This window comes from Pan paniscus, chromosome 18 (genome assembly GCF_029289425.2).
Source record: "Pan paniscus chromosome 18, NHGRI_mPanPan1-v2.0_pri, whole genome shotgun sequence".
Classification (NCBI taxonomy): domain Eukaryota; kingdom Metazoa; phylum Chordata; class Mammalia; order Primates; family Hominidae; genus Pan; species Pan paniscus.
Genome location: NC_073267.2, coordinates 21,591,219 through 21,616,058, shown reverse-complemented (window position 1 = coordinate 21,616,058; position 24,840 = coordinate 21,591,219). Strand labels below are relative to the sequence as shown.

General features: G+C 46.9%; 1 protein-coding gene across 3 annotated transcripts; it reads left to right on the top strand.

The window, feature by feature from the left end:
- Nucleotides 1-2,264: 2,264 nt before the first annotated feature.
- UMOD (uromodulin) lies at nucleotides 2,265-22,021 on the top strand. 3 transcript variants are annotated; one of them, XM_055100230.3, is made up of 11 exons: nucleotides 2,328-2,454; nucleotides 3,900-4,676; nucleotides 4,782-4,889; nucleotides 6,779-6,987; nucleotides 8,855-9,003; nucleotides 10,484-10,624; nucleotides 11,697-11,942; nucleotides 15,578-15,740; nucleotides 16,304-16,385; nucleotides 17,511-17,552; nucleotides 19,670-22,021. In XM_055100230.3, exons 1-11 carry the CDS (start codon nucleotides 2,367-2,369, stop codon nucleotides 19,729-19,731), a joined length of 2,067 nt encoding a protein of 688 aa, XP_054956205.2. In that variant the 5' UTR covers nucleotides 2,328-2,366; the 3' UTR covers nucleotides 19,732-22,021. The 3 variants fall into 3 exon arrangements, with proteins under 3 accessions (XP_003830593.4, XP_054956205.2, XP_054956206.2); XM_055100231.3 differs by lacking the exon at nucleotides 10,484-10,624 and adding an exon at nucleotides 3,225-3,323 and having other exon boundaries at nucleotides 2,367-2,454; XM_003830545.5 differs by lacking the exon at nucleotides 10,484-10,624 and having other exon boundaries at nucleotides 2,265-2,454.
- The last annotated feature ends 2,819 nt before the right edge of the window (nucleotides 22,022-24,840 follow it).

Below are 24,840 nucleotides of genomic sequence, written 5' to 3'. Positions count from 1 at the left end.
CACCCCCAAGAAAACAATATCAAAAAACAGAACTAGAGACTAATTGGAGGAGAGATTGCCAGCCTGGGGCAAATGTGTATATATAAGTATGAGGCACATCATGACCAGACTAACTCTACCTTTCTGGCTTCAGGTAAGGCTATCTGTAGCTGTCTTCTCCTAGCCCAGCTTCTCCCCATCCTATTTGAGGGAAGTAGGAGAGGAAATTAAGACCTTGGACACTGGGGTCAGACCTGGATTTGAGTCATTATTCTGCCAATTATTGGCTTCATGATCTTTAGTAAGTTAGTTTTCCTCTCTTTGATCCTCTCTGTCCTAGTAACAATGACTACTATTTTTTGACTTATTCCATGAATATTAGTTATGCACCTATTATGTGCCAGGTACCAGGGATACAACAATGAACAACTTGCTATGTGCTGGGCCCTGCTCGACATATGTCATCTTAGTTAATCCCAGTGACAATATGCAGTGTTTTAGGTCGCAACTTATTAGCGGGTCATAAAATCATTCCTTTTGTGGGTTATATCCAGGGACTTCTTTTAATTAAATATAATAGAATATGTCAGTAAGCAATACAAATTTGAGGCAAGCAGTTAGCCTCTTTGTCCCCCTGTTTTCTCATCTCCAAACTAGGATAATACTTATCTCATAGGGTTGTGGTAAGAATTAAATCACTTAATATAGTAAGGATATCAATTGTCTTATAAAATTTTATGTGTGTGTGCACATACATGCAGAAGCGACTGCACTAGATCATGACATAAAATGTTTTTCTTTCTTTCTGTCTGTCTTTTTTTTTGGGGTGGGGGGGGATGGACTCTCTGTCACCCAGGCAGGAGTGCAGTGGCACGATCTCAGCTCACTGCAACCTCTGCCTCCCGGGTTCAAGCAATCCTCCTGTCTCAGCCTCCCGAGTAGCTGGGATTACAGGCGCCCACCACCATGCCCGGCTAATTTTTGTATTTTTAAGGATATCAATTGTCTTATAAAATTTTATGTGTGTGTGCACATACATGCAGAAGCGACTGCACTAGATCATGACATAAAATGTTTTTCTTTCTTTCTGTCTGTCTTTTTTTTTGGAGGGGGGGATGGACTCTCTGTCACCCAGGCAGGAGTGCAGTGGCACGATCTCAGCTCACTGCAACCTCTGCCTCCCAGGTTCAAGCAATCCTCCTGTCTCAGCCTCCCGAGTAGCTGGGATTACAGGCGCCCACCACCATGCCCGGCTAATTTTTGTATTTTTATTAGAGATGGGGTTTCACCATGTTGGCCAGGCTGGTCTCAAACTCCTGACCTTGTATCCACCCCCTCGGTCTCCCAAAGTGTTGGGATTACAGGCATGAGCCACTGCACCTGGCAACATAAAATGTTTTTCTTTTAGTACATCATGGTCACGAAGATCTGGAAAACGTTGCTCTAGGACCCAATGCCTTTGAGCACATGAATGTCTTTGAACTGAGCCTGGCCCATCATAGATATTCAGTTTGTGAAAGCAACAATCTCCATTTCACAGACAAAAACGGAGACTTAGTAAACTGAAATACCCACATCACAGTGTTAGTGATCAGTAAAGCAGGGATTTGAACCCCAGGTGCAGGCTGCAGCTCCTACATACTTAACCAACATGCCACCCTATTTTGCTGCTATAAACACTGGGGTAATACTGGCATCCACCCTGGACTATTTTTCCAATTGGAAGAAATAGTAAGTGACCACTCCAGAAACATTTAAATGCATTGTGAAGGTTAATTACCTCTCAAGTTGCTTGTCTCAAGCCACTTCTTTACGATATGTGAGTTGCATGAAGGAGCAGACTGCCATGTTCATTGTTCTCCATGGCGACTAGCTCCCTGTTTGGCACAATGTAGCTACTCAATAGATGTTTGTTGAATGAATAAGTGATCCAGGCAAATTGAAAGTTTCCAGGCAGAGGATCAGTTAAAATTCAAAGCTGCCTTCAGTAAAGTGGTGAGTCCAGAACACTATTCCATCTGGCTACTTCCTGCTCCAAATGACTGAGTTCTTCAAAATGTGCAATGTGCTGAGAATTGGGGAGCCAAGACTGGGATGTTGGTGAGGTAAGGAGAGGGAGTACAAGGGGTAAAGTCCCAGCAAAACAAAGGCTGCAGTGTTATGCAATTTTTTAGTCCATATAAGTGACACCTCCTGGAGTTGTATACTGTACAATCAAAGCACTCCTTCCAGCTGTGGGGAGGAGAGTTAGATCATGCATTTGTCCCATCCATCTCTGTTTACAGGACACCAGACATCAGAGACAGAGAGAAAAATTCAAAGGGCCAACCCGTCTTTCCTTTGGGCAGGTGTTATCTAGACCTGAAGTAGTGGGAAGAGCAGAAAGGATGGGGCAGCCATCTCTGACTTGGATGCTGATGGTGGTGGTGGCCTCTTGGTTCATCACAACTGCAGCCACTAACACCTCAGAAGCAAGTAAGTGAAAAGTGTGTGTGCGTTATGTGTGTATGCACGTGTATGTGTGAATGTGTGGGGGAAGCAATGTAGCACCTGCCAGAGGTGATCTCAATCCTCCTATCGCACTTGAGACTTGCATTGTCTTCATTCTAAGTCCATTTCTTAGACTCAATATGCACAGGACTGACTTAGAAATTTTGCTAAAGATTCTGGTTCAGCAGATCTGCAGTAGGACCTGAGATGCTGAATTTTTAACAAGCTTCCAGGCAATGCTCATACTGGGGTCCCTGGAGCACACATTGAAAAGCAAGGGGCTAGAACATCTCTAAGGCCTGCAGGCCCTTTATTGGAAGTCAGAAACATACTCTATCACATAGGAGATTTGAACCCATGCAGGAGGATCCAAACACCTTCCCTTTCAACCTTAAGAGGTCATTCCATTGGGTTGAGATTTGCTGTCACCCCACTTTCATTTTCTCCCTGGAGTACATTGGGGCACGATGAATACTATTGCGGTGTCCTGGTTAAAAGCACATATTTTGTGGTCCTGCCATCTGCGTTTTTATCCTGGTTCTACTTCTTACCAAAGGAGTAAGGGGCTTAATCCCTCTGAACCTCAGTTTCCTCATCTTTAAAATAAGGATACATAAAAAACTGACCTCACGAGGACCTTGGGAAGTATTCAACAAGATAGTGAGTGAAAAGTGCACATCCTATTGCCTGGCATATAGTAATTGCTTAATAAACAACAGCTTCTTTTTTTTTTAATGGTTATTTTTATTACGGAGGAACAAAGTTCAACTGCCCTGCCAGGTGGAGTTGGAGGACTCCGCAGAGAGGAGGCGACACTGAGCAGGGTCCTGATGAAGATTTCACCAGCCAGGGAAGCAGATCTGGCAGAAAACATAAAATGTGCAAAGAAAGGGAGGGGCAACAGGTTCACCGTAAATCCTACCAAAGTATAGGAATTCTGCGCATTACTTTTCTGAATGTGGGAATGTGGCTATTTTAAAAGAAGACAGCTTGAAAGCAATGCTTAACACAAAAAATGAATGGTGGAGCTGGGCGCGATTGCACGTGCCTGTGGTCCTAACTTTTTGGGAAGCTGAGGCAGGGTGCGGTGGTGGCTTGAACCCAGGGAGTAGAACGCTTGAACCCAGGAATTGGAGGCTACGGTGAGCTATGATCGCACTACTGCACTCCAGCCTGGGCGACAGAGCAAGACCCCTCTCCAAAAAAATAAATAAAGTTAAAAAAATACAATGAAATAAACACAGAATGAACGGTGGAGGCTTGACATCATCAGAGGAGTTTTGTTTCTTTGCTTCTTTCCTTGTTTTGGAGGGAGCCCTCTAGGGAATAAGTCTTAAAAATAATGAGTTCCCTGGAGAATGAGGGAAGGATCTCTGGGTGGCCTTGGGCCCAGCTGCCCACACCCTGAAGCTGGGCTTTTCTGTCCACAGGATGGTGCTCTGAATGTCACAGCAATGCCACCTGCACGGAGGATGAGGCCGTTACGACGTGCACCTGTCAGGAGGGCTTCACCGGCGACGGCCTGACCTGCGTGGACCTGGATGAGTGCGCCATTCCTGGAGCTCACAACTGCTCCGCCAACAGCAGCTGCGTAAACACGCCAGGCTCCTTCTCCTGCGTCTGCCCCGAAGGCTTCCGCCTGTCGCCCGGTCTCGGCTGCACAGACGTGGATGAGTGCGCTGAGCCTGGGCTTAGCCACTGCCACGCCCTGGCCACATGTGTCAATGTGGTGGGCAGCTACTTGTGCGTATGCCCCGCGGGCTACCGGGGGGATGGATGGCACTGTGAGTGCTCCCCGGGCTCCTGCGGGCCGGGGTTGGACTGCGTGCCCGAGGGCGACGCGCTCGTGTGCGCGGATCCGTGCCAGGCGCACCGCATCCTGGACGAGTACTGGCGCAGCACCGAGTACGGGGAGGGCTACGCCTGCGACACGGACCTGCGCGGCTGGTACCGCTTCGTGGGCCAGGGCGGTGCGCGCATGGCCGAGACCTGCGTGCCAGTCCTGCGCTGCAACACGGCCGCCCCCATGTGGCTCAATGGCACGCATCCGTCCAGCGACGAGGGCATCGTGAGCCGCAAGGCCTGCGCGCACTGGAGCGGCCACTGCTGCCTGTGGGATGCGTCCGTCCAGGTGAAGGCCTGTGCCGGCGGCTACTACGTCTACAACCTGACAGCGCCCCCCGAGTGTCACCTGGCGTACTGCACAGGTCAGCCGGAGTCTCCCCGCAGTCCTCATCCCAGGCCTGGATAGGCACTGCAGAGGACGGGGGTGGGTCCTTATTGATTGTCTGTCTGTCCCTGTGACCCTGCAGACCCCAGCTCCGTGGAGGGGACGTGTGAGGAGTGCAGTATAGACGAGGACTGCAAATCGAATAATGGCAGATGGCACTGCCAGTGCAAACAGGACTTCAACATCACTGGTGAGGCCAGTGGGGAGGAAGCGGGTTGTTGAGAAACCTGTCACTGCCTGGGGGAGGGACACATTCCTCCCCTGTGAGATTGGGCCATATGGGTATGACGCAGGAGATATATATCCAACCTGAGTGAAAACAGAAGATCCACTAATACCCATTAAAGCCGGCAAGAGGCTCTCTGGGGCTCCCTGAGTCTCCCTTTAGTTGACTTCAAAGCTCCCAAAGATTTGGGGACCTCCTCGCACCCAGCCTTCTTTCTGAGGCCCACACCACAGTGGGCACACACGTTGCTGCCATCTGGGAGCCAAAGACCATCTGAGCCCTATTCCTGCAGCACCAGAACACAGGGCCGGCCCGGTGAGCAGTCCACCAATCAGCTCAGTCCTGGTGACCAGTCCACCAATCAGCTCAGTACTCTGGGCCAGGCACAAGCCTCAGATTTCTCATAGGTACAATTATTGAAGATGAAAATAGTATTTTCAGACTTCAGTCATGATTTTAGTTACATCCAAGTGCCAACTTTACAATTGGCACCCTGGTTCACTTGCTTTATCCAAGTGTTACCTGTGCCATGACTTTTATTAAGTTGTTTTTCTTCTAATGGACTGACTCTCTTAAGCAAATTTGGAATGTTGATGGTCAGGACTTCATCTGTCTGTGGCAAGTTATGCTTACCTTAGACAGAAAGTTAACTGTAAAAATAAAAGTTACTAAAAAGAAAAGAAGGTTACTAAATTTCAGCAGTTGCGTAATACTTCCATAAAACAAATTTTAAAAAATAAATACTAAAAATTAGAAAAATACTTCAATTTTTAAAAAATTAAACAAGAATTGTGGCTGGATGTTGTTTCCTGCCCCAAACTCTGAGCCCGAGGCCTGCTCTCTGTTTGAGAGGGAAGTTAGTGGGCCGGGCGCAGTGGCTCATGCCTGTAATCCCAGCACTTTGGGAGGCCACAGCGGGCAGATCACCTGAGGTCAGGAGTTCAAGACCAGCCTGGCCAACATGGCAAAATCCCATCTCTACTAAAAATACAAAAACTAGGTGAGTCTGGTGGCAGGTGCCTGTAATTCCAGCTACTCGGGAGGCTGAGGCAGGAGAATCACTTGAACCCAGGATGCGGAGGTTGCAGTGAGCCAAGATGGCACCTCTGCATTCCAGCCTGGGCTTGTCGCCCAAGAGAGAAACTCCGTCTCAAAAAAAAGAGAGAGAGAGGGAAGTTAGTGAGTACATGGCATTAAAGACATTAGTGGCAAGCTGGGACTGTCTCCTTGATGTGAAAAGGGTAGAAAGTAATTGCAGCTTGCTTGCTTTTTCCCTTTGTTTCTTTCCTTCTTTCTTTCTTTCTCTCTTTCTTTTTTTTATTATACTTTACGTTCTAGGGTACATGTGCACAATGTGCAGGTTTGTTACATATGTATACATATGTAACTTGCATCATCTGCTTTGGCTACTATTACTACTGTGGGAGATGCGTATTCTCATTTTATAGACAAGGAAATTGACCTCTGGACCTCAAGTGATCTGTCTGCCTTGGCCTCCCAAAGTGCTAGGATTATAGGCATGAGCCACCGCATCTAGCCTTTTTATTTTTTTAAATGAGTATTCATTGTTATTTAATGCTGGGACATCAAAACCCCCCAAAACCCTCCTGCATTTGGTATATAACCCACATTTAGGGGAACCCAAGACTGAGTGGTTGGTCAGTGGATGTATCCATTGATGTCAGAGGTCCAATCTTGAGTCCCCATCACATTGGGAGGGGACAGATCAGCTCAAGGCTATGCTGAGCACTTCCAGATGGTGGTCAGCCCAGCCAGCTGGACCTGGCCCCTGAGGATGTGCTGGGCCCCCAAGCTACAGACACAGGCCCTCAATCCCACCTAACCTGTTTCAGATATCTCCCTCCTGGAGCACAGGCTGGAATGTGGGGCCAATGACATGAAGGTGTCGCTGGGCAAGTGCCAGCTGAAGAGTCTGGGCTTCGACAAGGTCTTCATGTACCTGAGTGACAGCCGGTGCTCGGGCTTCAATGACAGAGACAACCGGGACTGGGTGTCTGTAGTGACCCCAGCCCGGGATGGCCCCTGTGGGACAGTGTTGACGGTACGTCCTGGCCAGTGGGGGACAGAACCAGAGCACTGCCTGGTTCAAGCTTCAGCTCTATCACTTCCTAGTTATAGAAGCTTTGGGGAGTTATTTAGCCTGGCTGTGCCTCAGTTTCATCAACTGTAAAGTGGAGAAATAATAGTACCTACTCCACAGGTGTATTGAGAGGACTGAATGAGTTAATGTGTTAAAGTGATTAGGACAGTGACTGCACACAGTAAGTGCTCAATAAACATCAGCTTCAAATAAAGAAAGCAATTCATGGTGATAGTTCTCCATTTTACAGATGGGAAAAGTAGGGCCATAGTAGGGATTGTCTCAGCCAGTAGGCATCAGCATTGGGTTCAGAAACTGGTCTATTTGTCTCCAGTGGTCCTGGAAGGCAAGGTCTGTATCCTTAATGTACAGAGAATCAGGACCTCACCCACAGAGGCCTCCTCAAATGAAACCCAGAGGTAAATGTTTGTGTGAGTGGAGCATTATCTCCTGCCACCTCTCTCATTACCAGAGGAAGAAAGAAAGAGAAGGAAGGAAAGAAAGAAAGAGAGAAAGAGAGAGAGAGAGGGAAGGAAGGAAGGAAGGAAGGAAGGGAGGGAGGGAGGGAGGGAAGGAAGGAAAGAAGAAAGAAAGAAAGAAAGAGAGAGAGAAAAAGAAAGAAAAGAAAGGAAGGAAGAAAGGAAAGAAGGAAGGAAGAAAGAAAGAAAGAAAGAAAAAGAAAGATTTAATGTTGGCCGGGCATGGTGGCTCACGCCTGTAATCCCAGCACTTTGGGGGGCCGAGGCAGGTGGATAATTTGAGGTCAGGAGTTTGAGACCAGCCTGGCCAACACAGAGAAACCCCTTCTCTACTAAAAATACAAAAATTTGCTGGACCTGTTGGTGGGCACCTGTAATCCCAGCTACTCGGGAGACTGAGGCAGGAGAATCACTTGAACCCAGGAAGCAGAGGTTGCAGTGAGCCGAGATTGCGCCACTGCACTCCAGCCTGGGTGACAGAGTGAGACTCTGTCCCAAAACAAACAAACAAAAAGAAATAATTAATGTCATTTTCCAAGGATGGCATTTGAAATTCCATTGATGGTGACTTGGCATATGGTTTTCAGTTTTCAAGAGAGGAAGCACGGGGTGCTGAAAACAGTCTAGTCTTGTGAGATGTCACATATTGTGGGCAATCCCTCAGTGACTCTGTTACTATGAACCTCTGTCTTCTTGTCTGGGAAGCAGGGATGTGGCAGCGCCTCTTGTTAGGGTCACTGAAGGAACTAATGCTATGACTCAGGAGGGGTATTCCACTCGGGGTCTGGCACATGACATATGCGCATGAATGGTCATTGCTGTTGTAAGTTTTTTTTTCTAATTTATAAAGAAAAGATGATTAATTGGCTCGTTGTTCAGGCTGCACAGGGAGTTTTTAACTGTTGTGGGATTTTTTTTTTTTTTTGAGATGGAATCTCCCTGTCGCCGAGGCTAAAGTGCAGTGGCACGATCTTGGCTCATTGCAAGCTCTGCCTCCCAGGTTCAAGCGATTCTCCTGTCTCAGCCTCCCGAGTAGTTGGGATTACAGGCACCCACCACCATGCCCGGCTACTTTTTGTATTTTTAGTAGAGACAGGGTTTCACCATATTGGACAGGCTGGTCTCGAACTCCTGACCTCAGGTGATCCGCCTGCCTCGGCCTCCCAAAGTGCTGGGATTACAAGCGTGAGCTAATGCACCCGGCCACAGGCAGCTTTTTATCAAGGAGACTAGGAGAGCGGCTCACAAGTAGCCAGACATGAGACCAGCAGATTTAGCTTTGAAGTCCTACTCAGATTCTCATGCCCCTTTCTCTCATCCCCACCCTCCACCCCCATTCCCTGCAACAGAGGAATGAAACCCACGCCACTTACAGCAACACCCTCTACCTGGCAGATGAGATCATCATCCGTGACCTCAACATCAAAATCAACTTTGCATGCTCCTACCCCCTGGACATGAAAGTCAGCCTGAAGACCGCCCTACAGCCAATGGTCAGGTGTGGCCAGAAAGGGTCCCTGGGGCCCCTAGATGGTTCTAACCCCAAACCCCTTAACCATGAGCTTCCCTGTCAACTGCCACCCACAGGGAGCTGGGAGTGAGGGCTGGGAATCTGGGTTGCCCAATGGAAGAGCCAGGAATTCTGGAGCCCAGGTTCAAATCTAGACTTTGTCATAAATGATGGTTATGCCCTGGCCAGTGGGGGACAGAGTCAAAGCACTGCCTGGTTCAAGCCCCAGCTCTGTCACTTACTAGTTGTATGAGCTTGAGTGAGTTATTAAGCCTGGCTTTGGGAAATTGATAGTCCCTCTCTAGGTGTCAATATTTTCATCTGTGAAATGGGTTTAATAGTACTCTAAGAATTAAATGATATGGGAGGATCGCTTGAGCCCAGGAATTTGAGGCTGCTTAGAGCTATGATTGTGATGTGAATCAGATTCAACCATTAAACTGATGTAGATGATTCAGATGTGAATCAAATATTAAAGTCTCTACTTTTCAAAGAGGCAGGGTGGTTGTGCCAGAGAGCAGGAATGGTCTCAGTCCAGACTGCTATGGAATGCTGGGCAAATCATATTTCATATTTGGACCTCAACTTCTTTCCTTCTCTGTGAATGAAAGGAATTTGATTAAAGAGGATTTTAAAAATTACGCTCCTTGCAAGTGTCTTGGTAGGGGCCAAGGGAGGTGCCCTGGCAGAGTGCCTACAGGGGTAAACTATTCATACTGGGTGCCACGTAATATTTTATTTTATTTTTTTAAAAGGAATCTGTTGCTAAATAAAATTGAAAATCTTCAAATAGGATGAATCACAGGCCAATGATGGAAAATTATAGTTGTAATAAGAAATAAGATTTATTGATTATTTATTTATTTATTTATTTATTTATTTATTTATTTATTGAGACGGAGTCTCGTACTGTCGCCCAGGCTGGAGTTCAATGGCATGATCTTGGCTCACTTCAACCTCCGCCTCCCAGGTTCCAGTGATTCTCCTGCCTCAGCCTCCCAAGCAGCTAGGATTATAGGTGCCCACCACCACACCCGGCTAAGTTTTGTATTTTTAGTAGAGACGGGGTTTCACCATGTTGACCAGGCTGGTCTCAAACTCCTGACCTCAGGCAATCCACCCACCTCGGCCTCCCAAAGTGCTGGGATTATAGGCGTGAGCCACCGTGCCCTGCCAAGAACTAAGATTTATTGAGAGCTTACTATATCTCAGGCATTATAGCCAGTGTTCTGCTTGGAACATCTCATCAAACTCTTACAGCAGCCCTAGGAGATAAAGGTATCATTATTATTACTATTCCCATTATACTGATGTGGAAATTGAGGCTCACAGAAGTTTGAGTGACTTACCCAAAGCTGTAAAGTCTAGCAAGTGATAGAGCTGGGATTCAGACATCAGGTCCAGAGCCTCCACTTGACCATGACCTTCCCTTCGAAGCTTGCCCATGGTTTTCTGCTCTCTTGGCCAGCCAGACTCAGGAAAGGATGCTGGGCACTGATGAGGGTGCACAGCTGACTTGGAGGAAGAAGGGTGCTCATTGCAAGCTGTTGGCTGGAGCCTCACCTGGCCTAGCAGTGTCCTGGAGCAATGTGGCCCCGTCCTCGGCCTGGTAGGCTCTGGGGAACAACAAGTGTGCCCACATCTCTCTGTTTTATGGTTTTGTTTTGTTACGAATCCAGGTCTCACTCTGTCACCCAGGCTGGAGTGCAGTGGCACAATCATAGCTCAATGCGGCCTCAAATTCCTGGTCTCAAGCAATCCTCCCACCTCAGTCTCCCAGGTGGCTAGGACTACAGACACATGCCACCAACCTGGGCTATTTTTAAAAATATTTTTATAGAGACAGGGTCTTGTTACGTGGACCAGGCTAGTCTTAAACTCCTGGCCTCAAATGATCCTCCTGCATATGCCTCCTAAAGTATTGGGATTACAGGCGTGAGCCACAGCACCTGGTCCCTCTCTCTGTCTCGAGTTAGACATCTCACCCCAGTCTTCACTGATAACTCAGTTCTCATCTGTAAAATGGACTTCCACATTTCGGAGTATTTCTCATGTGCCTTATTTCATGAGGCATCAGCCTTACAATGTCCTTTGTTGGATCATCCAGTGAAGTTCACATCAGTGTGGCTGTTTTCAGTGTGGTTAAAAATAACTCATTTATAAACCTCAATCTTCTGATATAGATGTTAGTACATCACGATGGAGGCCAGGACGCAAGTTGTAGGCCTCATCATAGCTCAATACCTTTTAACCTGTTCTAGATTGAGACCAAAGAAGGAATCCAGGTGTTTCTGTCAATAATTTGTTTTTTTGCCATCTTGAAAGCTACAGGGGTAGCAAAGGCTATAGCAGTAGCAAGTGAGGGACTGGACGTGTTACTTGAGATGTGATTGATCCATAGACCAGCAGCATCAGCAGCATCCAGGCACTTGTCAGAAATGCAGGACCTTGAGCCCCACCCCAATACTCACCAAATCAGAGCCTGCATTTTATCTAGATCCCAAGTTGACCTGTGTGTACTTATTGCGGTTTGCAAAGCAACAGTTGGTAGGTTCCACTCTTATTGCTGGATAAAAATGCAAATAACTGCAAGGGACTGCCTAGGAATGCAAATCAGAGAAGGTGGCCTATCTGCAGATGTTCTCAGCCCGGTCCTCTCACCAACCCTTCTCCCCTGGCAGTGCTCTAAACATCAGAGTGGGCGGGACCGGCATGTTCACCGTGCGGATGGCGCTCTTCCAGAACCCTTCCTACACGCAGCCCTACCAAGGCTCCTCCGTGACACTGTCCACTGAGGCTTTTCTCTACGTGGGCACCATGTTGGATGGGGGCGACCTGTCCCGATTTGCACTGCTCATGACCAACTGCTATGCCACACCCAGTAGCAATGCCACGGACCCCCTGAAGTACTTCATCATCCAGGACAGGTAAGGCAAAGGTTCCTACATGGGAACTCATGGGTAGAATTCAGAGGGGGTCTTTGGACTTGGATGGAGGAAAATTGCATCTTTTTTTTTTTTTTTGACAGAGTCTTGCTCTGTCGCCAAGGTTGGAGTGCAATGGTGTGACCTCGGCTCACTGCAACCTCCGCCTCCTGGGTTCAAGTGATTCTTCTGCCTCAGCCTCCCGAGTAGCTGGGATTACAGGCAGAGGCCAGCAGGCCTGGCTAATTTTTGTATTTTTAGTAGAGATGGGGTTTCACCATGTTGACCAGGCTGGTCTTGAACTCCTGACCTCAAGTGATCCACCCCCTTGGCCTCCCAAAGTGCTGGGATTACAGGTGTGAGCCACCACGCCTGGCTGAAAAATTGCATCTTTATATTCATTATCCTTTAGCTGAACCTTAGCATTCCCATCCATTATAAATACAGGCAACAAACTACAGAAATATTAGCAGGTCGTGTGAAGCCATTTATAGTCATCAGTACTTTTTAGTTACTATAGCATTAGAATTTTCACTAGACCTTATTATTTAATGAATTATCAATACATATGTATTGGCAAATATATATTTATGTATTATATCTATATATATATATACACACACACATATATATACACACACACACAAAGATATAATGCATTTTGTATTTCAAATGTCTTTTTTTTTGTTCGTTTGATTTGGTTTGGTTTTTTTGAGACAGGGTCTCATTCTGTCACCCAGGCCGGAATACAGTGACTTGATCATAGCTCACGGCAGCCTCAACCTCCCAGGCTCAAGCGATCCTCCAGCTTTAGCCTCATGAGTAGCTGGGACTACAGGCACACACCACCATACACAGCTAGCAAATGTTTTTAATATTTTGAGAATGGTGCTTCAATTTAATTGATTTCCTTTATAATCTTTTAAATATTTTATTTTAGGCATTTAAAAATATTATTTCTGAGGAGGGATGTACAAGCTTCACCAGAGAACTGAGTAGGGTTTATAATTCAAAAAATGGTAAGAAACTTGATGGAAAGGCTTGCCCAGGGCAGCAGGCAGCCCAGCACCTGGGGGAGGAGTAAGACATGGGCATGGTTAGCCAAGGGCCAATTGAAACTAGGACACAAGTGTGCTACCTTTTACTCAAGAGGCACTAGATGACTATGAACCTTACCATGAGACGGTGATTCACTTTCTCGTTCATAAGTTGAAAAGATATTTTGGAAGCTTGCTGTGTGTCGGGCTCTGTGGATTTCACAGTAAATAGAAGGAACAAAAACCTCTGCCCTCACACAGCTTATATTCTAAAGGGGGAGGGCCAATGATTAAATGAAAGTGAAATATATAGTATGTTAATGACAGAGGTTGTAGAAGAAACAAAGCAGGAGAAGAAAGACATTTGCAATTTTAATTGCATTGTCAGAAAAAGCATTCCTGAGAGACAGTGGTCTGTTTCTGCCTGGTTACACCAAGGGAATATTTTCAGGTGAGTGCCAATGTGATGTTCACACGTCTTTGTTATCTGGAATCTCCCTTTGCAATACAAATAAAGCAGAAGTCTGTTTCAGAGCATTTTGCAATTAACAGAGTCTAACTCAAACTTAATACAACTCTTTTGTTGATCTTGTCCTCATTGTATGGTCCTGTTCTATTTATGGCAAGTGATACTTGTCTGCCATTTGAATTCATGACCTAAAGATTCTTCTAGTAAGTAAATGTATTTCAGTAAAAAATACAAGTGGATTTAAAGAAAAATAGTAAGTAAATAATAATACAGATGTTGGGACACACAGGAAAACGCTCATAAAAGTGGTATCTCAATAAAGAAAAAAAGAACTGAAAGTTGGAAACTGTTGGCATGACCTTGATTGGAGTATCACAGAGATTTGGGTTCAAATCTTGGCTTTGCCATTTCTTAGCTTTAAGAAACAGGTTAGCTCATCTCTCTGGGTTTTTCTATTCTCAGACGTAAATGGGGATAAATAATACCTGCTATGCTGGGATTTTAAAACTTGTTTTTCGTGAGTATAACGGGCACGATGGCTCACGCCTGTAATCCCAGCACTTTGGGAGGCTGAGGCAGGCAGATCACCTGAGGTCAGGAGGTCAAGACTGGCCTGGCCAATACAGCAAAGCCCATCTCTACTAAAAATACAAAAAAATTAGACGGGCATGGTGGTGGGCGCCTGTAATCCCAGCTACTTGGGAAGCTGAGGCAGGAGAATTGCTTGAACCCAGGAGGCAGAGGTTGCAGTGAGCCAAGATCACACCATTGCACTCCAGCTTGGGCAACAAGAGTGAAACTCTACCTCAAGAAAATAAAAATAAAGCATAGCAGGGAGGCCGAGGCAGGTGGATCACGAGGTCAGGAGTTCGAGACCAGCCTGGTCAACATGGTGAAACCCCGTCTGTACTAAAAATATAAGAATTAGCCAGGCATGATTGCACACACCTGTAATCCTAGCTACTCAAGAGGCTGAGACAGGAGAATTGCTTGAACTGGGAGGCAGAGGTTGCAGTGAGCCAAGATCACACCACTGCACTCCAGCCTGGGTGGCAGAGCAAGACCCCATCTAAAAATAAAATAAAATAAAAGTACAGCAGGGACATTGCGGAAAACTTGGAAAGTTTTGAAAAAGAAGCAGGAAAAAATGTAGGGTGTGTCTATAAGTTTCCATCTGGGTGTGTGTGGGAGCTGGGGTGAGAACTACCAGTGTAGGATAGGTGTCAGAACATCACAAGGCATGAAAAGAGGAGACAAGTCGGGGAGACAGTGAAAGTGACTGGAGGGGACACATGGATGTCCAGGTTGGCTTGAGCACGTGGAGCCCTCACAGGCCATACTGTCTGCCTTTCAGGAGTTGAGTCCACTTAACCTCAGGGCTTTTCTCTTGCCAGGTGGAGTCTGCACTTTTGGAGCCAGATCTGAATTATGGGAGACACAGAGCTAAGAGTGAAAAACACTCCCAGAAGGTCCCTTCTCAGTTTTGCAGTCAGTGTTCAGCCTCCCTCCGAAATCAACTTTGAGGAAAGAGTGCGGAATGGCAGAGAGGGTGCCCAGTTTGCCTCCCCAGAATGCCTATGGGTATCCTGACCCAGCCCAGCACATGTGGGAGTCTCTGCATGCTCTATTTCGGGTTCCTCCTTCTAACTGTGTTTGGGTGCAATTGTGTATATGTGCAGATGGGTGCACACACTCCAATTTCATCAGTGGCTCTCGGTACCCAGAGGTTTCCATTGTTATAATTATACCAGGCATATTGTAGATAGCACATAGCAGCTAATAATTTTTGAATGTCATTGCTGGGAAATCAGGAAGTGCTGACTTTTGGATAGTTTCAGCTCTGCACTGATGACAGTTTCACTTTAGTATCAAATATATAAAGCACCTATGGCATGCTACACACAGTTCTACGCACTTTTGAGAAATTAACGAATTTAATCCTTACAGCTATCTTATCACATGGGCTGCGATCATTTCTTATGTACAGATGGAGAAATTGAGGTACACAGAGATTAAATAAGTTGCCCAAGGTCACACAGCTGAAAGGTGACAGAGCAATATTTGAATCCAGGAAGTCTGACTCCAGAATCTTTGTTTAACCAACCACATTAAATGATGTGTAACCCTCCCAGATGCCCACACACTACAGACTCAACTATCCAAGTGGTGGAGAATGGGGAGTCCTCCCAGGGCCGATTTTCCGTCCAGATGTTCCGGTTTGCTGGAAACTATGACCTAGTCTACCTGCACTGTGAAGTCTATCTCTGTGACACCATGAATGAAAAGTGCAAGCCTGTGAGTCGCCTCCCCTCCCCCAGCCCATCTCTTATAACCAAAGACATTTGGCCACAAAGAAAAAAAATCAATATTTCTTCCCTGTTTCCCTCTTTTACCAGAGGGATAGAATGAGCAATAAGATGAGGTGGGCGTGGCTAGGCAGGAAACCTAAGCTGCAGGGGAAATCAGGTGGGATCAGTAAAGTGCGGCAGGCTGGTAAGAGCTCTGGCTTATCTGCAAGCTTGTGTTCAAATAACAGGAGCTGACATTTTTAAGCACTGTGCCCACTTTATCTGTGTTAGCTTTTAATGCTTCACAGCAACTCTATAAGGGAGGTATTACTGGTTCCCTTTCCTCATGAGGAGAGGGGCTCAGAGAACTTCAGTGGCTTGCCTGAGATCATGCATCTATTTAACAAATGGCAGAGCTGGGACCTGCATGAGCCCCAGTATACAGGTCTCCTAACAACTTCTGCCTGGGGCAGGGGAAGGCACCTGTGAGGTGGGCAGTCCACTCCAAGTGGCAGAACCACATTCAGGCTCCTTCATGGAGGGTGTTTTTCTATTGCCCTCTCCCTGTAGACCTGCTCTGGGACCAGATTCCGAAGTGGGAGTGTCATAGATCAATCCCGTGTCCTGAACTTGGGTCCCATCACACGGAAAGGTAAGAGAGCCACTCGCTCCTCAACATTCCTGGCTGGGAAAGATTTCTGGAGAGGAAGAGGGATAACAGAGCCTGGCACCTTGGCACCTTACTGAGCTCTGAAGAACTGGGAGCAAGTGGATCCTCTGGGGCAAGGTGGAATACAGACTGCCTTCCTTTCACTATTCCCATTCATACACCCATTCATTGGACAAATATGATTTGTAGCTGAATGTAACACAGGACACAGGGGAGGCCAGACAGGCAGGTAGGAATGTAGATCATCCAGACAAGTTTGCACACACATGAGGCCACAAACATATATTCATATTTGTAGTAGATGTGTGCCTACTCTGTGTCTGGAGGTCTTGTGATGAGCAGAAGTAGATGGCCCTGCTCCCATGGAGCTTGTGAATCAGTGAAGAAGGTGCCATTTGAATAATCCCCTGTAGATGTGTAGGATCTGGGTGATCCATTAAGTGCAGGGTCTGCAAAATATCTCAAGCACCGATCTTAGGAGTGGTTTAGGAAGGGTCAGAATCTTGTGGCTTCCAGCTGCATGACTCCTAAACCTTAATTTCTAATCTTGTAGCTAATTTCTTAGTTCTACAAAGGCAGTCTAGCCCCCAAGGCAAGAAGGAGGTTTGTTTTTGGAAAGGGCTGTTATCGTCTTTGTTTTAAACTATAAACTAAGTTCCTTCCAAATTAGTTCAGCCTACACCCAGGAAGGAACAAGGACAGCTTAAAAGTTAGAACCAAAATGGGGTTGTCTAGGTTGGCTCTCTTTCACTGTCTCAGTCATAATTTTGCAAAGGTCGTTTCAAGAGTACAGCTTGGGCAAAGGGCCTGTGGCAGGAGGGAGCCTGGCCTGTTAAAGGAACCCAGAGAAGGCCAGAGGAGTTGTGTGGGATGAGCTGCTGCAGACCTTGTGGGGCCTTGCAGTTCTTGCTAAGGGTTGGGGCCTTTCTCCTGAAAGCAGTGAGAGCCCCTGATGGGTCTGAAGTAGGGGAGTAACATGATCAGATTTGGGTTTTGAAGAGATCAGTCTGGCTGCGAAGTGAAAAGTAGATTGAAGGGGTTTCTGTCAGGATGCTTGCCAAATCTCATGCATTCTTTATTCACTGATCCTTCTGTTTTCCTCCAAAGGTGTCCAGGCCACAGTCTCAAGGGCTGCTTTTAGCAGCTTGGGTAAGTTCAGGTCCTTTTTGCAGTGGGACCTGTTCCAGAACTCTCCTGGGGGGCTTCTATCTGTTAACTTGTAATGCTTCATAGCAACTCTGTAAGGGAGTTGTTATTAGTTCCATTTTCTAAATGAGGAGAGTGGCTCAGAGAACCTGAGTGGTCCTACTGAGATCATGCATCTCTCTATTAATTGTAAGAGTTGGGACATGTGCCCCGGTATACAGATCACTTATTTTATACACACACTTATTACAAACTTGTACCCAAAGGATATGCACACACTCCAGATCTGCATCTTGGGCACCTACTGAAGCTCCAAGCCTCCTCTCTAACACTTTTTTCTAGATTCATTCAGTAGGTGACAAATAGGCCAGGCGCAGTGGCTCACGCCTATAATCCCAGCACTTGCGGAGGCTGAGGCGGGCGGATCACAAGGTCAAGAGATTGAGACCATCGTGGCCAACATGGTGAAACCCCATCTCTACTAAAAATACAAAAGTTAGCTGGGTGTGGTGGCACGCGCCTCCCAGCTACTTGGGAGGCTGAGGCAGGAGAATGGCTTGAACCCCGGGGGGCAGAGGTTGCAGTGAGCCAAGATCACGCCACTGCACTCCAGCCTGGCAACAAAGCAAGATCCATCTCAAAAAAAAAAAAAAAATAGGTGACAAATATTCCTTGAGTGCTACCATGTGCCGAGAGCCATGTTTAGTTCTGGGGTGAACACAACAAACAAGAAACCCCACTTCTCTGCTTCTTTGCTCTTCTAACTCCCTGAGGTCCCAGGGTGTGCTGGAGGGCTGGGCTTGAGCTCTGAAGAGGCAACTGTATCTATGGAAATGCCTGGAGTGCCTGGACTTAGGGCTGTACACATGCACACATACCTATGCTGTGTCCCAATAGTACATATGTGCACACAGACACAGGCATGCCCAGATAAGCACATGAGAATGTAGGTCATCCAGACATGTTTACCCACACACACAAGGTCACATACATGCATTTATATTTGCATGTACAGATGCACAGAAAGCTGCAATTGTCTGCATGCATATTTGGGTGTGCAGATGTACACACACTTATTGGAAGCCTGTACCCAAAGGATATGATCATACCCCAGATCTGTATATTGGGCACTTCCTGAAGCTCCAAGGCTCCTCTCTAACACCTTTTTCTAGATTCATTCAATAGGTGATGAATATTCATTGAGTAATACTATGTGCCAAGAACCATGCTTAGTGCTGGGGTGAACACAACGGCCAAACAAGAACCCCCGCTTCTCTGCTTCTTTCCTTTTTCTGACCACAAAGGCCAGGGACAGGTGGCATTTTTATGGCCCATGGTTTTCATGGCACTGAATTGTCTAAAAATCTAGGTGAAAAGCAAATCTATGCAACAGCTACTGGTACCTGGATCCAAGGAGGTTCTTACACTAACTTGGCTTTTGTTTGTTTGTTTGTTTGTTTGTTTGAGATGGAATCTGCTCTGTCACCCAGGCTGGAGTGCAGTGGTGAAATCTCAGCTCACTGTAACCTCTGCCTCCTGGCTTCAAGCAATTCTTCTGCCTCAGCCTGCCCAGTAGCCGGAACTACAGGCGTGCACCACCACGCCCGGCTAATTTTTGTATTTTCTAGTAGAGATGGGGTTTCTCTGTGTGGCCAGGCTGGTCTTGAACTCTTGACCTCAGGAGATCTGCTTGCCTTGGCCTCCCAAAATTCTGGGATTAAAGGTGTGAGCCACCCCACCCGGCTAACCGGGCATTTGACCTGAACTAGTTCAGCCCAGTACTGGTGAGCTCAGAGATGGAGAGTCACAGCACTCCTAAGAGGCTTGCCCTCTGTGACTATCCCCCAAGGTCTCTAAGGATGGTTGAATAGATTGGGCACTTCACAAGAATGCCCTTTGCCCTTTTGAGGAGGTACCAAGCCTAGTGCCAGAGGAAAGATTATCTTTGCAAATCGGTCCACCTTTTTCAGGGCAGATAAGGAGGAAGCTTCCTTTTTCTAGGAGAGCAGCCCAGAGAGGGTGTCCTCTTCTGATTGGTCAGCCTAGACGAGGCAGCTTATGTTAATTTGCACAGAAGTACAGCAGTACTAGCAGTTGCCCTGTCACTGTTTTCTTTTCAGGGCTCCTGAAAGTCTGGCTGCCTCTGCTCCTCTCGGCCACCTTGACCCTGACTTTTCAGTGACTGACAGCGGAAAGCCCTGTGCTCCATGGCTGCCATCTCACTTCCTGCTGGGCAGGGGGCATGATGTGGGCCAGTGCTCCAGCCCCAGAAAAGAAAGTTCATGCTTTGTTCAGCCTGCCTTCTTTTCTCCCTTTCAATCCTGGCTGTCGAGAAACAGCCTGTGTCTTTAAATGCTGCTTTTCCTCAAAGTGGGACTTGTGACGGTGTACCTGAGGCCCCCATCTCCTTAAAGAGTGTGGCAAAATAATGATTTTTAAATCTCAGTCTTTGAAGTCATCCATTCATTCAACAAGTATTTACTGAACTCTACCATGTAGGCACTATGTATGGTGCTAAGGATCCTACGGTGGGAAAAAATAACCCCCCACACTGTCCTCATGGAGTTCACAGTCTGCTCAGTGAGACTGGGTTCTGCTGTGTGACCTTAGATAGGATACACAATGTCTCTGAGCTTCATCTATTTATTCATTCGTATTTGCTGAGCATCTACTATGTGCTAGCTGCCGGGGATATAGCAATGAACAAGCCAGACACAATCCCTGCCCTCCTTGGAGTTTCCTGTCTGGTAGGAGAGAGGGAACTTGAACAAGTAATTCTAAGTAGGTCAGGCATTTCAGAAATGAGAGCATAGGCCAGGTGCAGTGGCTCGCACCTGTAATCCTAGCACTTTGGAAGGCCGAGTCGGCGGTGGGGATCGCTGGAGCCCAGGAGTTTGGATCAGCCTGGGCAGCATAGCAAGACCCCGCCCCTACAAAAAAAATTTTAAAAATTAGCTGGGCATGGTGTCACGTGCCTGTAGTCCCAGCTACTCAGGAGGCTGAGGAGAGAGAATCTCTTGACCCTGGGAGGTCGAGGCTGCAGTGAGCTGAGATTGTGCCAATGCACCCTAGTCTGAGTGACAGAGCAAAACTCTGTCATCAGAAAAAAAAAGGAAAAATAAATAATGGGGTACCAGGGCCTGCTGGTTCTGTATCATGGAGACAATAGTGACGTCCTCAGAGGGTTCCTTCAGTGTTCCAGAAACATTTATCTGAGCATGTCATATGTGCCAGGCACTGTTCTAGGTGCTGGGAAACACTGATGAATAAGACAGACAATTAAATACTGATGAGTAAGTCCCTGCTTCCAGGAGTCTCCCAGTCCTTAGGGGTAATAAGGAGTAAGCAAGTCAAGGTCAGGTGCCTGCAATGTCCGCAGGACTCCCTCCAATCATTGAACATCTCCCTCACAATCCAGAAGATTCCCTGGAAAACCAACTTCCAGGGATACATCAACAGTGGAGAAGAGATCAATGATCCCCATTGGTAGGGGATGCTTTGTGGGGTATGGGGGTCCTCCAGGATGGGGCAGCTGGTTCCAGGAGACCCAGATGCCCCACGGGTCTCTGGACGTCTGCGCCAAGTGGTTAGAAGAAAGCCAATTTCGATGGGAACTGTCTGCTCTGCTACCAGCTGCTTCCCTGGACTCCATCTGTAGCTTTTCAGGAGAGTCCAAGGCCCTCCTTAGTACATTATTAGAACTTTCTGATCCCAGGGAAATCCACACGTGTGTATCAGCAAATGGGGGCTGCTAGGACAGTGTGTCTTAAGTCAAGGGCCTCTTATCACACAGACATGCACAGAAAACATTGATATAAGAGCTTTGTGGCGGAAGACTATGGGCTGATCGCAGCCCCTGTCCACTGTCAGGCCATGGTCAGTCAGTGGCTGATGGTGTACACATCCATCTGTGCTTGCACTCCAATACAACAGAACATAAAGGAAAAATCTGGGCCAAGATCAATAAAGATAAGGACCAAAGACAAGAGCTGGGATAAAAAAAAAAAAAGCACAACAGAATTACTCCTTCAGTCCCTCGGTTCTTTTTCTTTGCCTTTCTTGTTTTCTATGGATTATTCAGCTCAGTATATTCAACAGATATTTGGGGCATAAATTCAATGCCAGGCAATTTTATACGTACCATGGAAACATCAAATAACCAAAAGAGAGCCCTTGCTGGTAGAGAGCTTACATTTAAAAGGCAGATACATTTAAACAACAACTATGTGTAATGTGATAGACGGCAACAAGTTCTGAGGAGGATGAAAAAACAAGGATGAGGGATAGAGAAATGTGGGTGTTATTTGACATAAAATGATCAGAGAAAGTCCCTCTGCTAAGCAGAGGCTAAAAGAAGTAAAAGAGTGAACCAGGGGCATATCTGAAGAATAGCATTGCAGGCAGTCAGAATAGCAGGTGCAAAGTCCTGAGGTAGGATCTTATGTCTTTCCTGCAAGACTGACTGCCTACACTTGGACAGCCATAAGTTTGAAGAATTGCTCACTGCAGAGGGTCTAGGGATGCATTTTATGAATTTGTCCATGTGTTTACTCAAGAAATACTTACTAGGTACTGATGAGGACTGCAGAGACAGGCTTCCTGTCCACAAACATCTTTTTTTTGGGGGGGGGGACAGAGTCTCGCTCTGTTGCCCAGGCTAGAGTGCAATGGTGTGATCTCGGCTCACTACAACCTCCACCTCCTGTGTTCAAGCGATTCTTCTGCCTCAGCCTCCTGAGTAGCTGGGACTGTAGGCATGCACCACTATGCCCGGATAATTTTTGTATTTTTAGTAGAGATGATGTTTCGCCATGTTGCCCAGGCTGGCCTCAAACTCCTGACCTCAAGTGATCCGCCCACCTTGGCCTCCCAAAGTGCCTCCCAAAGTGCTGGAATTACAGGCATGAGCCACCACACCTGGCCTCTGTCCACAAAGGTCTTAACAGCCTTCAGAGGGAGACAGATAAGTTGGCAGGTGAGTGTAATTGGAAGCAGCCCTGAGAGGCCTAGGAGCAGAGAAAAGGAGTACCTGTGGAGTTAGGAAAGGCTTCCTGGGCCAGGCACAGTGGCTCACGCCTGTAACCCCAGCACTTTGGGAGGCTGAGGCAGGTGGATTACCTGAGATCAGGGGTTTGAGACCATCCTGGCCAACATGATGAAACCCTGTCTCTACTAAAATACAAAAATTAGCTGGGCGTGGTGGCGGGTGCCTGTAATCTCAGCTACTCGGGAGGCTGAGGCAGGAGAAACACTTGAACCCAGGAGGCAGAGGTTGCAGTGAGCCAAGATCATGCCATTGCACCCAGCCTGGGTGACAAGAGCAAAACTCCACCTCAAAAAAAAGAAAAAGGAAAAGCTTCCTGGAAGAGGTGATAACGTAGGAGGAGGCTGGGTGAAGAGTGATGCAGGCTGAGGGAATAGCGTATGCAAAGGCTTGAAGATGAGGAAGAGGCCAGACAACCACAGATTGGCTGGAGCATGCAATGTGTGGTGGAGAAGTCGTAGGTGAGGTTGGAACTGTAAAGAGGGGTCAGATCCCAGGGAGCATAAAGCGCTGGGAATGGGAGATAATGCTGACAGATGGTACACTGGCCTCTGGCTGCAGGGGAGAAAACAAACAAAAATAAGAATGAAAGCAGGGAGACCTGTTGGGCAGCTATTAAAATGACTCTGGACAGGGCGCAGAGGCTCAGGCCTGTAATCCTGGCACTTTGTGGGGGCAAGGCAGGAAGATAATTTAAGCCAAAATGTTTAAGACCAGCCTGGGCAACATAGCAAGATGCTGCCTCTACAAAACAGTTTAAAAATTAGCCAGATGTGGTGGGCCACAACTGTAGTCCCAGCTATTCAGGAGGCTGAGGTGGGAGGATTATTTGAGCTCAGGAGATCAAGGCTGCAGTGAGCCTATGATCACGTGACTGCACTGTAGCCTGGGCAACAGAGCAAGACTCTTGCTAAAAAAAAAAAAATTACCTTCATAAGGAATGGTGGCCCGAATTTGGATTGGTGAGGTGGAGATGGAGAAGAAAGGATTATTGGAAATGGGAGCAGAGGGAGAAAGGAAGGAGCTTAGAAAGGAAGAGGCCAAGTTTCCAGCTTGGATGACTGGGAGGCAAGTGGCACCTTTGATTAAAATAGATCATACAATGAGGAGGAGGAGATTTAGGGGACTTGATGAGCTCAGAGTTGCACTTGCTGAGTTTGAGGTGTCTCAAGCATCTCAGCGGCAGTGAGAGGTCCAGCAATCAATAGGTAGATGGAACTGAAGTTCAAGGGAGTAGCGAAAGCTGGGGATACGGATTCAGAACTCACCAGCCTGGAGATGGTATGTGAAACCATGAGATAACTTGATACCTCCCAGGGAGAGTTTATGAAGTGAAAAGGAAAATGGGACCTAACCAGCATTCTTAGGGACAGGATCTTGTAGCAACAGAGCAGAAATCTCCAGGTAGAAACAGGAGAATCAAGAAAATATGAACATGCGGAGTCAAGGAAATGCAAGGTACCCGGAACAAGCAGTAGGCAAATCCAATCACAAAGGAGCAGAAACAAACTACCCAGTGGATTTGGCTATAAAGTTGTAGCTACATGGTTCAGATTGGAATGGAGAAGCCAGAAGAGGGATGGAGGAACTGACTTTGAAAAGGAGGAAGATCGCCTTATCAGAAGTTGGAGGGGGAAGGGGTGGAGGATGGAGACCAGTATTTATATGTTTATAGGGGAAGGAGCAAGGTCAGGTGTTGTGGCCTAAATTGTTTTTGAAGTAGGGTACCAGATATCTGCTGAGAAAGGTGGTGTGAGTGGGTGATAATAGCTGCAGAGACCATTTAAGAGGAATGGGAAGGTTAAGAGTGGCCACTGGGGAGACTGGGATGGGCAGCTGGCCAGACTGAATGGATCAGTGGGTGATTTAGTGGGCCCAGTTGTCACAAGTTCCACATTTTAGAGACTATTTATTCTCCAGTTGCTCTGGGAGTAGAGAAGGTGGCTTGTAGCACCTTTTCTTTTTCCAGGTTGAGGTTTTGTAGAAGGTGTTACCAATGCCAAGACCCTCCTGCTCCCTTGACTCCAGTTGCCTTGGCTCCTTAAGGAGTCCCAGAGTGACAGAGAAGAAGCAGTGGCCATTTTTTCTGCAAAAGCTTTGGCTCTTTTATGAAGTCCATGATTTCTACCGTGTCATGAAAGCCAGGTCCAAGCCTGGAGTTAATAAGTCCAAGATCCTCTACAGCCTCTTCTCAGTCTCATGCCTTCCAATCTCTAGGGCAGCCTAGATATCAAAAGGGATTTACAG